The sequence below is a fragment of the Hippocampus comes genome, unplaced genomic scaffold (assembly GCF_001891065.2).
Source record: "Hippocampus comes isolate QL1 unplaced genomic scaffold, H_comes_QL1_v1.1 scaffold66, whole genome shotgun sequence".
In the NCBI taxonomy this organism is placed as follows: Eukaryota; Metazoa; Chordata; class Actinopteri; order Syngnathiformes; family Syngnathidae; genus Hippocampus; species Hippocampus comes.
The window spans coordinates 116,359-128,180 of NW_017805003.1; the positions used below are offsets into that span (position 1 = coordinate 116,359).

General features: G+C 43.8%; 1 protein-coding gene across 1 annotated transcript in view; it reads left to right on the plus strand.

Annotated features, from left to right (window-relative positions):
- Positions 1 to 11,131, plus strand: part of LOC109509045 (neuroligin-2-like) — a 54,929-nt gene extending 43,798 nt beyond the window's left edge. The window contains exons 5-9 of the mRNA XM_019858974.1: positions 3,318 to 3,503; positions 5,885 to 6,150; positions 6,790 to 6,943; positions 8,052 to 8,418; positions 9,166 to 11,131. Of these exons, the coding sequence (XP_019714533.1) occupies positions 3,318 to 3,503; positions 5,885 to 6,150; positions 6,790 to 6,943; positions 8,052 to 8,418; positions 9,166 to 10,093 (1,901 nt within the window). The 3' untranslated portion in view covers positions 10,094 to 11,131. The remainder of the gene's footprint in view (positions 1 to 3,317; positions 3,504 to 5,884; positions 6,151 to 6,789; positions 6,944 to 8,051; positions 8,419 to 9,165) is intronic.
- The last annotated feature ends 691 nt before the right edge of the window (positions 11,132 to 11,822 follow it).

Sequence of the window (11,822 nt, forward strand, 5' to 3'; positions counted from 1 at the left end):
CTTACATTTGTAATCCGATTAATGCTCCAGCTATGTTATCATGCTTCGGTTTCTTGTGAGTCCTGCGTTTGTGTTTGCGAGGCGATCTTTCGATATATTCATTATTGCGATGTCGTGGGTAAATTTGAGGTTTGGATCGAAGCCCGAGCCTTCATGTGTGGACTTTTCATGTTCGCTTTATGCTTGTATGGGTTTTTCTCCACGTACTCCACTTTCCTCCCACATTCCAGAAACATGCTAGGTTCACTGAAGACTCTAAATTGTCCATAGATATGAGTGAAAATGTTTTTGGTTTTTTTCCGTATGTGCCCTGCGATTCACTGGCAGCCATTTCAGTGTCCGCTTCATCTTACTCAAGGTCAGTTGGACTACGCTGTAGCTTACCCGCAATCCGAATGAGGGCATGCACTACAGAAAATGGATGGACGGATGAACAATGAAATACTCAAAGCCCCATTGTTGTTGCTGCTTGTACAATACATGAAATGTGTCACCGTGTCTGCCTTTTTATAGTTTTGCTCAACAATTGTGCCTTTTGTGTAACTACCTTGAATGAAGCACTTCTCCGTATTTTCAACACGTACTGCAAACTACGGCTCCAAAAAAAAAAAAAATTGCTCTGTGACAATGTCAATCAAATTTTAAAACGTGTCTTTCTAAATTTAACGAGTGTCAGCTCTTTGGAATCTTCAGAAGGTAGCGAACGCCTGAGCAAGGTCGACTTCTAACCGCTGACATGGTGGTGGCACGGATTTGAAGTCCACTTTTGCCCAGGTTGGGGCTGAGTCTAACGGGTGACAGCTTGCGCTGTGCGAAACGAAGCGAACAATAATCCAGCCGTGGCGCAATGTGATTAAGATGTTGACATCTAGGAACAGTGCCTATTAAGATAACGACATCGAAATAAGACAGGGGCGAGCAGTTGAGCATTAAGCAAATGCAGCCCACGCCTTCGCAAAGAGCCGCATAACAATATGCCCACGCTACCGCGGCAACGGTAACTAACAGTGTCACCTGTACATCAACAGTCATGGCCAAAAACATTGGCACCCCAGAGAATGCACCATTTCTCCCATTTATTAAAAAAAAACAAAAAAAAAAACAAAAAAAAAACTGCCGTTGTGTGTCTGTGTACCACACGTAGCATGGAGAAAAGGAGGAGGAGCAAAACTTAAATTGTGTAAAAGCAGAAACAATCTCGAGGCTACAAGTATGTTCCCGCGTCTCCGATACACAAAATCATCCAGAGTTCACAGGCCATGGCGCTTTAGCCAACTTCCCGGATAGGTGGACAGAAGAGGACAAACATGAGAAAAGATTGCAACCCAAGGGCTGTTTAAATGGCGGATGAAGAACCATGATCCACTTTCAAACAAAATTAAGCTCACCTGAAGACACGGGGTACAAAAATGAGTCAATTACCTCCTGTTGCCATCAACAACTTTCCGAAAGCTCTGCGCTGGAATTGTGGCCCACTCCTCTTTTGTCACCTGCTACAAAGTCGCTCAAATTTGAAGGGTGCCGCTTCCCAAAAGCAGTTTTGCAATCTCTTCTGGAATAATTTCTGGCCACTTCTGAATCCTCGTGGTTACTTCTGCCTTTAGTCAGAAATAAGCAGAGCGTCTTTTTTTTTTTTAATTGTCTGCCATTATTTTATTAGAAATTTTGTTGAGCTAAAAAAGTACTCGTGGTACTTACTTGGTTAACATATGTACGGTATATATAAAATGATTCATTGTAAAGAATGAAGAATTTAGCCACTATTATAAACAACTTCAAGATATTCCAGATCATCTTTCACACAAAGATAATGCCACTTTGACATTGATAAGTGAAGCAATGCCAATGCTTGTTTGTGTAACTCTAGAAAATGCCTTCAATGACCCTCATCACTGAAATGTGAACTGAGCATGCTTTGGTGTTCTCCGTAACTGTTGTAAATTCAGTTCGGATGTCGTCGTGCCGACTGAAAAACTCGGCACGTTATCCCGGTCACCAACTGATTGTCTGTTGGTTTCAGACAAGCCTGAGAGTGCGACATCATTGTCAGGACCAAATACAGTACACAAAAATAACAGACATGTGACCATGCGGCCAGCCGAGGCTCCTCCACCCTCTGTGGTTTAGGTACTGTGACAGTAAGCTCGGCACCACGAACCAGATTCCAGATACAATATTAATTTTCTAGACAGGAAACAAAGACAAATAAATGCTTAAACATACAACTCACCAAAAACATTACCCTGAAAGGAGTTGTAATTATTAGTGAGAAGTCCTGCGCTTGTTTTTCTTCAAACAAACCTTTTCCATCTCTGGGTAATGGGAGACAATTACACCCAAAGTGTGTTTCTTAGGTCCAGTCTACTCTGTAATTGTTTTCGCTCTGTAGTTTTTTTGTGGGGGGGGGGGGGTTTGCCATTAATGCTGAAAATCCCACTTCATAAAAATTGCATGGTGCAATTGGAACCAGGGAAATAAGTGATTATTTTTTTCCCATTGCCTCATTTGCAAGCCTGTCGTTATATATTATGCAGAACAGGTTTTGGTGCAGGAGAATTAACCGGTTGCGATAAACCTGCATTTTAAGTATAGAACTTAAAAAAAAAAAATACTACCGGTAATTCTTTTCATGTCTGATCATTTGGCGGTTTCCCCTTTCAAAAAAGCTTTCCAAGTGTTTTGGTGTTTGGGCACTTTTTTTTTTTTTTACTATCGTATCACATGACCGAGACCGAGCTGTTTGGCGTAAGTACTGAGTCGAATGATTGGATTTTCAAAATAAAGCTTTTCTCAGAGTCTGATAAGCTAAACAATATATATATATATATATTTTTTTTTCACTCTCTCCTGTGCAGCTTTGTACTTCATGCCCCACAAACCCGTGTACTGGTCATAGCCATTTGGCTGGGGACCACTCCAAGCATGTTTTTCCCCCCTAATGGTAATTTGGTTGCGGTTTACGTGGGACACATCTCTTGTGCCGTTTGTACCTTTTTGTGAGAGACACATAAATACTCTACAAACATATCATCTGATTGCCGCCTATATGTAAATTGGGCTGAATATCAGTTCCGTATTGTTGGTCTCCTGCGCAACATCGATATGAGGAAACGATTCAGGTTGGAGTGATTTTATTTGTCTAAAATCCCAGCAGACTTAAACTTGAGTTGTAGCGTCAGTTTCCAACCCAGTCAAAAGCCCATAATTATTTCATACTGTGCCTCTGAATTTCTGCCTCACTGTTTGTACACAATCTTTTTAACTGTGTCATTCTCCCCCCACTTCTTTTTCTGTGTTTGTTTTAATTTACTTTGCAGGCTTTTTGAGCACAGGGGACCAGTCTGCCAAGGGGAACTACGGTTTGTTGGATCAGATCCAGGCGCTGCGCTGGCTCAATGAAAATATCGGCCACTTTGGAGGCGACCCGGAGAGAATCACCATCTTTGGCTCGGGAGCCGGCGCTACCTGTGTGAACCTTCTTATCCTCTCTCATCACTCTGAAGGTAAAGAATCTGGCTTGGAACGCAGACTGCATTGGAGCTTACACTTAAACAAAAACACACGTCGTAGCTGTCTCAACTGGCATTTGTTTTCATGTGCAAACCTGACAAAGCTCAGACAAGTTAATTTAAAACAAGGTTCTGGGTCAAGAAAGTGAGAGACAGTTTTGGAAACCTCTACACAGCTTTTTACATTGAGGGATCCAGTAATGGGCGGTACACTTCATTATACAACATTTTTTTGTTTGTTTTTATTTTAGCACTGTGGAAGATGCAGTTAAAAGTAGATCGTTGACCAGTTCACATGTTTTACATGCAATGTTAGTCGTTAAATGATCTGATCTGTGTCATCCAAAATGAGGGGGGATGCATTAATCAGAAACGGCAGCCACAGTTGTCTGCAGTAAAAGGATCCGAATATCAGTTCAGGCATTGTTACACTTGACAGATGGATACTATCAGTAGGTGCGTGAACACAAGACTCACTTTAGGGCACACGCTCGGTAATCAATCCAAACAACTGCTATTCTATGTGGCTGTAAGATCACAGAGCTACACTCGCTGTGCTTGTCCCCCCCCCCCCCCAAAAAAAAAGAATTACCAGCACCCTTTGCTTATTATACCCAGAAATCAGATTACGTTATTAACAGACTGCTAGCCTTTGCGGTGGCAAGGTGACCTTGAAGATGCCTTTATTTATTTATTTGTTTATTTTGTCTGGATGAATGGGTGAACACATCACTAATAATCCTGACTCGGAAAACAGAGACAGATGGCGACGACGCTGTTTGGTTTTCAATTGAAGACAATTTACATTTGCGTCAAATGAGTCCCTCTTCCATTTGCCATGTGCGGAGTGGAATCTATAGACACACACACACATCCCAGATACTTTATTAGCTTACAGCTACGCAGTCGAATGAGATCCCCAAAATGTTGCCTTTTACAAAGATATTGAAGTTCAGTTTGTTTCATACTGTCCCAAAAGTGATTGGAATGGGGTGTAATCCTGCACTGCGTCACGCTGAATTGTACTCCTAACATTTTGGTGACCAAATTTAGTTACGGTGGCCTGGTGGTCGAGTAATTAGCGCGTCGACCTCACAGTGCAGAGGTACCGGGTTCGATTCCAGCTCCGGCCTTCCTGTGTGGAGTTTGCATGTTCTCCCCGTGCCTGCGTGGGTTTTATCTGGGTACTGCGGTTTCCTCCCACATTGCAAAAATATGCATGACAGGCTGAATGAACACTCTAAATTGTCTCTATGTGTGAGTGCGGATGGTTGTTCGTCTCTGTGTGCCCTGCGATTGGCTGGCAACCAGTTCAGGGTGTCTCCCGCCTACTGCCCGAAGATGGCTGGGATAGGCTCCAGCACCCCCCGCGACCCTTGTGAGGATAAAGCGGATCAGAAAATGGATGGGTGGATGTAATTTAGTTCCACGAGAAGGACACATATCCATAGTCACAATTTTCATGACGGTGACCATGAAAAATCCTGCTAGTGTCAAGATGAAGTCATCGTTGAGAAGAGTACCTTCTCAAATGCCGAAGCTGGTCTGCAAGCTCAAACCTTGGGCCGCATTCTTCATCACACGTCGCAGGTTCATCATTATCGTGGCTGTTACAATTCTTTTGCATCGGGTCTCATTCAAGTGTGCAAGTGTACCTAATGCGAGGGCAAATGTAAAAGCAGTTCTAACAGAAGCCTCGTTCGCACACTTTGAAACTAGGCTGTAATCCTGAGTGAATGCAGACAAAGTTGGAGCCGTTTTTAAAGGCACTGTGTGTGCTGAACAGAGATGAACCGAGCTGAGTGGCCCGCTTAATTGATTTCACAGGGAAAGGAGCGGGGGTGGGGCACATGCAGAATTTGCGTGAGTGTATGTGCGTGGGGTTAATTATTAATGACAGAATCTGCAGATTAAAAAAAAAAAAAAGAAGAAAGAGAGACAGCAAAGCCACTTTACATAACTGCAGCAGTGCAACAGTGCGAGTATTTTTCTGGCTCTTCTTCATCTCTTCTGCAGCCTTAACGATGCCTTTCTGCAAACTCTGTGCAGGCTGGTCACCATTAACCTTGCCGCTGTCTCTTCTTGTGTATCACACAAGCACTTTGTTTTCCAACCTTAATGTGCACACGTATTCTTTGTTCCTTGCAATGGAAGTTGGAGAGGGTGGGGTGGGGGGCTGTCTGCATCTGTGTTCCAATACGGTGCGCTATAAATGCTCTTCCTCCTTACTATGCATTATTCAGACTGACTGTAAGGCAGTGAATGCATCTTCTACTGCTAGCAAACGTGTGTCACTGTAAAAAAAAAAGAGAAAAAAGATGTCCCTCATGATGTTTCTTTTCAACATCCTTCAAGTTCTCCTGCCTTGTATGCAGGTTTGTTTCAGAGGGCCATTGCCCAGAGTGGCTCCGCCATTTCCAGCTGGTCAGTCAACTACCGACCGGTCATGTACACCAAAATTCTCGCAAAGAAGGTTGGTTGCACTCTGGGGGACATGGCAGAGTTGGTGGACTGCCTGAGGCGGAAGAGTTTCCGGGAGCTGGTGGACCAAGACATACAGCCTGCGCGCTACCACGTTGCCTTCGGACCTGTTGTCGATGGTGATGTGGTGCCTGATGACCCGGAGATTCTAATGCAGCAGGTCAGTGTGATGCTCTTTCTGATCGGGTCTTGGTTTACGCTGCACTCGATATACGAAGGGAAGACTCTGGTTACAGCTTACAACAAAAGAACAGACTATGTTGAATTGAAATGCTTTTTGTAGGTGCTGTGATCACGTGCAGGGTTTCCACAGGTCCTTAGAGTTCATAAAAATCCATAAAAAAGTTGTAAAATTATGTTCTTAATTCCCCTTAATTTTCAGGGAAAGCTTCTAAAATCAATAAAAATCCGATCAGTTCCGATGATGATCACATGATCACTTCGGGTCATTTCGGGCCAATTTGACATACAGTGTATCAAAAAAAAAAAAAAAGGGTTAGCTGATTGCCCCTAAAAATAAAGATGTGCCCTTCTTTTGGCACCAATGGTTTGAACACCAGCTCAATGATATGTGGCTTTCTGTTCATTAAATCCACCGTGAATCCCCTGCTAAATAGAGAAAAGGTCCTTAAAAATGGCTAAATTAGCCCTCCAAAGTCCTTAAAAGGTCCATAAATAAAAAGCAAGTGGAAGAGTGGGAACCCTGACATGGCCAAACCCTTTTTTTCTATTTCGTGTATGTTGTTCTTTCAATGGTATTCATTGTGCGACTTGTGTGTTGTGGATTTTTCACCCCCAGGGTGAGTTCCTGAACTACGACATATTGCTGGGTGTCAATCAAGGAGAAGGTCTGAAGTTTGTGGATGACAGCGAAGGAGAAGATGGCATATCCGCACCCTCGTTTGACTACACCATCTCCAACTTTGTCGACAATCTTTATGGATACCCTGATGGTTAGCTGCCCGACGTGACATAGGAGCAAGCCATACCGTAACATACTTTCACAGTTTTGGGGCCGCACAAAAAGAAAAGAAAAAAAAGTCTCTTTTTTTTTATTTATTTATTTTTTTTAAAGAAGTAAATGTCACAATTCCCTCACTAACCTAAACATAACAGTCTAACACAGGCGACCACTGTCCCGCTCTCGAGACTTGGCATTTCTTAAAATATTAAACATTTATTCTGCTGAGCTGTTCGAACAAACCCAACCACAGAGGTGGTTTCAGTTTGTCGATCCTTCAAGACACAAATGTTTGCACATCATAAATTTCCCATACAATCCATTCCTTCACTCAATGAAGGTGCAGTCTCACCTGACTTCATTCGGTTCCCGATCTTTGAGTGGGAATGGTTGTCTGTTTTTCCACGCGACCTTTGATTGACTGGCGATGAGGCTCCAGCTCTCGCGACCCTGAACTGGTTTAGCAGTGCCGAAAAATGGATGGATAGATTCAGAATGAGATGAATGGAATCGAAAGGACTTGTATTCCAATTCATATTCCTTCCTTTCCAAATATTCCCAATGTCATTGAACTAAATGGTTTTTGTTTTGAAAGTCGGCCAAACCAAAGTTAGTCAAGTGTGACAGACCAGATTGCGGTTCAACTTTGAGGTACAGCTGTAATAGTTTCATTGCCGGTTTTAGTTTTATTTTCCAGCAACATGAGCGTCAATGCCCAATGACTATACTGTGCTAAAACTGCAATATATCTTGTATAATTATAGCTCAGGTGGTTAGCTAATTAGATCATATTGTCATAAAATATACTGATGAAAAAATATCATAGTTTCGACTAATTATAGTATTATGCAGTGCATATTTTTCTTTTAAAATGTCACTCGTTGCGCTCCTGCCTTGAACCTAACATGACGATAATTATCATGAAATCATATATGCCATCCAACCATTTTCACTTCAGTTTCATGTTTCTTACAAACGACAGTGCATGTGTCTTTTGTGCAACTACACTTGACACAATCGCCGCCATTTATGTCAGACACCTTTATTATTATTCCCCACTTTGTCCGTGTTAATTAACACGTATTTGTTTTCCCCCCTAGGTAAAGATATCCTGAGGGAGACCATCAAGTTCATGTATACAGACTGGGCCGACCGGGACAACAGTGACATGCGTCGGAAAACCCTCTTGGCTCTCTTCACAGACCACCAATGGGTGGCTCCAGCTGTGGCCACCGCCAAATTGCACGCCGAGTTCCAATCACCCGTCTTCTTCTACACGTTCCACCACCACTGTCAGACAGAGGCACGGCCTGACTGGGCCGACGCAGCCCACGGAGATGAGATCCCCTACGTGTTTGGCATTCCCATGGTTGGAGCCACGGATTTATTCCCATGTAACTTCTCGAAGAATGATGTGATGCTCAGCGCTGTGGTCATGACCTACTGGACCAACTTCGCCAAGACGGGGTAAGTCTGGAGCAAAATGAATAGGACACTTCCAATCTCAAATGCAGTATCAAATAATATCCCACCTAAGATCTGTCTTTAAAAAATCTGTCTATGGATACTCAGAAAAGAAAAATGCAGTCTTACAGTATAGCCCCATGAATGTATTATTTAGTCTGTTGCAGCGATTGTATATTAGAAGCTCATCAGTTTCACAGCTGGCATCCCGCAATGACAATCATGCGGTGTGATAAATCATATTGTCGGCGTACCTAATGAGATAGTTTGCGAGCGCGGTGGCAATGCCATTCGATCACTATCTATGTGTATATTTGCTCTGGTGGCCAGAAAGAACACACGATTGCAGTAATTCATACACTAGATCTATAGCGTATGTCACATTGCGTTGCTTATCTGGCTTATATTGCTGTGCGGCTACCGTGGAAATAAATGTTACAATCCTGGAATGACACGGTAGAGACAAATTAAATCATTTAAAAAAAAAAAGACAGGGGAGCAAAGTATTATTGAGCCTTTGAAGCCTCCTGCTTGTACATATCTGAATAAAATGGAGTTTGTCACGGTGACTATGACATGCTTGTTGAGACTCGTCACAAAATAGATCGGTTGGATTTAATGTGATTAGTGTTGTAGCATCTCTGCAGAGTGTAAAATTGTTTGTTTTGGGTTTTTTTTTTTTTTCCATAGTAGTGCTCGTCAATATTACAGTGACAAAGACACTACAATCTCCTTCATTCTGTTTTCCAGTGATCCGAACCTACCAGTTCCTCAGGACACCACGTTCATCCACACCAAACCGAACCGTTTTGAGGAAGTCATCTGGACCAAGTTCAGTTCCAAAGACAAGCAGTACCTGCATATCGGCCTCAAGCCCCGCGTCAGAGACAACTACCGGGCCAACAAGGTAGCCTTCTGGCTGGAGTTGGTACCACACCTCCACAGCCTGCACAAGCAAATAATCAGCTCCATCACGACCCGACTGCCGCCCGGAGGGAACCCCCGCGGTAAGGTCAACCACAACACCGGTACCCACTCCACAAGGCACCCCGTAATCTCCACCTATCCTCCCGAGCCCGACGGCTCGGAGAGACCCCGCAACACTCCCTTCCCTCCCGAGACGAGGGACTATTCCACGGAGCTCAGCGTGACGGTGGCCGTGGGCGCTTCTCTCCTTTTCCTCAACGTCTTGGCCTTTGCCGCACTTTACTACAAACGAGACAAGCGCCACGAACTCATGCAGAGGCGTCACCGCCGCCTGTCCCCGCAGCGCGGCGCGACCATGGGCATGGGCGTCGGCCTGGGCGTCGTCGGGGCCCCGCCGCACAACGACCTGGCCCTGAGTCAGGAAGAGGAGCTGATGTCACTGCAGATGAAGCAGCAAAGAGTGGAGCTGGAGCACGGCACCCCCCTCCCTTCCCGCGGCATCCACGGCGACCTGGAACCTTTGCGGCCCCCGGTGTGCCCGCCTGACTACACGCTGGCGCTGCGGCGGGCGCCGGAGGATGTGCCGCTCATGACGGCCAACACCATCACCATCATCCCCAGCACCATCAGCAGTATGCAGCCCCTCCACCCTTTCAACACGTACCCTCCCGTGCCAGCCCCCTCCACTACACCCGTCCCCAGCCACAGCAACAATGCCTTGCCGCACCAACACTCCACTACTCGCGTATAGGACCCGGCACAACCCCCGCAGCCCCGCTGCGGGCGCGCGCCATACATCGTCACCCTCATTACACTCTTACTCTTCTCTACTAGGTATTTTTCATGAAGCCCTTCAATAAAGCTGCAGTTTGTAAGATTTTAAGCAGTGACAAATACCTCTATGAGCGTAATCGCCGGTCAAGGGTCAGGTTGACTGTGATTTTCTGAGAGACAAGCGATGACAAATAACATTGTGCATCCAAATCTTATTCTTCCGCTTGCTTTTTTTTTGCGCACTCGCGATAACCCCGCCAGCACACAAGGACTCGAGCTTCATCAAAGTAACAAAGTTGTGCGGCTGATTATTTTCTCGGCCTAAATTTTGGTCACAAATGTTCCAAGCTGTATTTTTTGTTTTTGTCTTTTGGTTAGGAAGTCAAAAGTGAACTTAGGACAAGAAAAGTCACGATGTGGCCACGATGCGTTGGAATTGCGTTCAAGCACTTAGTAGGAATCGAATCAGATTGCTCTGATGTCAACCCTGCACCGCTCGCCGCCTATTAGGGACATATTTTCCTGAGGATCATTAGTATGGGCAGTGATATATCAACCAGTGTTACAGGCCTCAATTCATTTCTTTCATTGGCATGTCAGCTCAGCAATTACTTGGAATTTATGAGGACAGTACATCACAGTTTGCGGGTTGTATTTTTTTTTTCTGCTAATTTCAAACATAGCTAATTCCATAGCCATTTCCCATCACATTCTAATTCAATCAAAGACCACTAGAAGCTTCGCTTGATTTTCCTTCCGTTCAAAAACTAAAGACACAGAAAGGTGAGATGAATGGATTCGCCACAAGGTTAAAGCACTTACCAAACATCTAATCAGATGATGTCACCCCTACACCGCTCGCAGTGCCGAGAGGGGCATAATTGAATGGTATTTGGCGATTGCTATGATTTGGAGTGACGTATTTGACCAGCATTATAGCTCTCAATTCATGACATTTTTTTGTGAATTCAGTTCAGCCTTTACCTTGTACGTTCTAGCTTCCGTTTCTCATTCGGTTATGCAGAAAAAAAATATTAAAAAAAAATGTATATATATATATATATATATATATATATAATATTTCTTCAATACAGTATCATATATATTCTGGAAAAGAAAAAAAAATAATAATGGTGTGACAAGGTTGTCATAGTGTTGCTGTGAGATCATAGCACTTACCAAGCATCCAATTCGATTCCTCTGAGGTCTTTGTCGACCCCACTGAGCTCCTATAAATATACAAAAAAAAAAGTTTGATGGGATGTGGGGCTTGTAGTCTTATATGAACTTAACTACAAGTCCTGAAATGGTTTCCTTCTTTGGCTAGGTGACACCGTGCAATTTCTGGTGTTTTAAAAGCTCGGTTTCGTTCCAAGGCTTATCTGGAAAATTGTGACTCTTTCTCAGAGAAGCGCTGAACTAAATATATTCTGTGACACATTGTGCATAATGTTTGATTGGTTTAACACGTGTCTTCGTGGGTTTGTGAAAGGTCAAAAGAATTCATTCATTTAGGAAGTATAAAAGACATTAACTTTGCCGGAGACGATATCTGCCCAAATACTCTGTCTGTCACGAGTCAGTGGTTTCTTGAAATTTACAAATTGCAGCTTTAAGGCCCAATCTGGAAGTGAGATTGCTCATGTGTGTTGAACAAGATGTTCCAACAGCTGGTACTGCGTTCTGTGTTTTAGTGTGAGACCTTT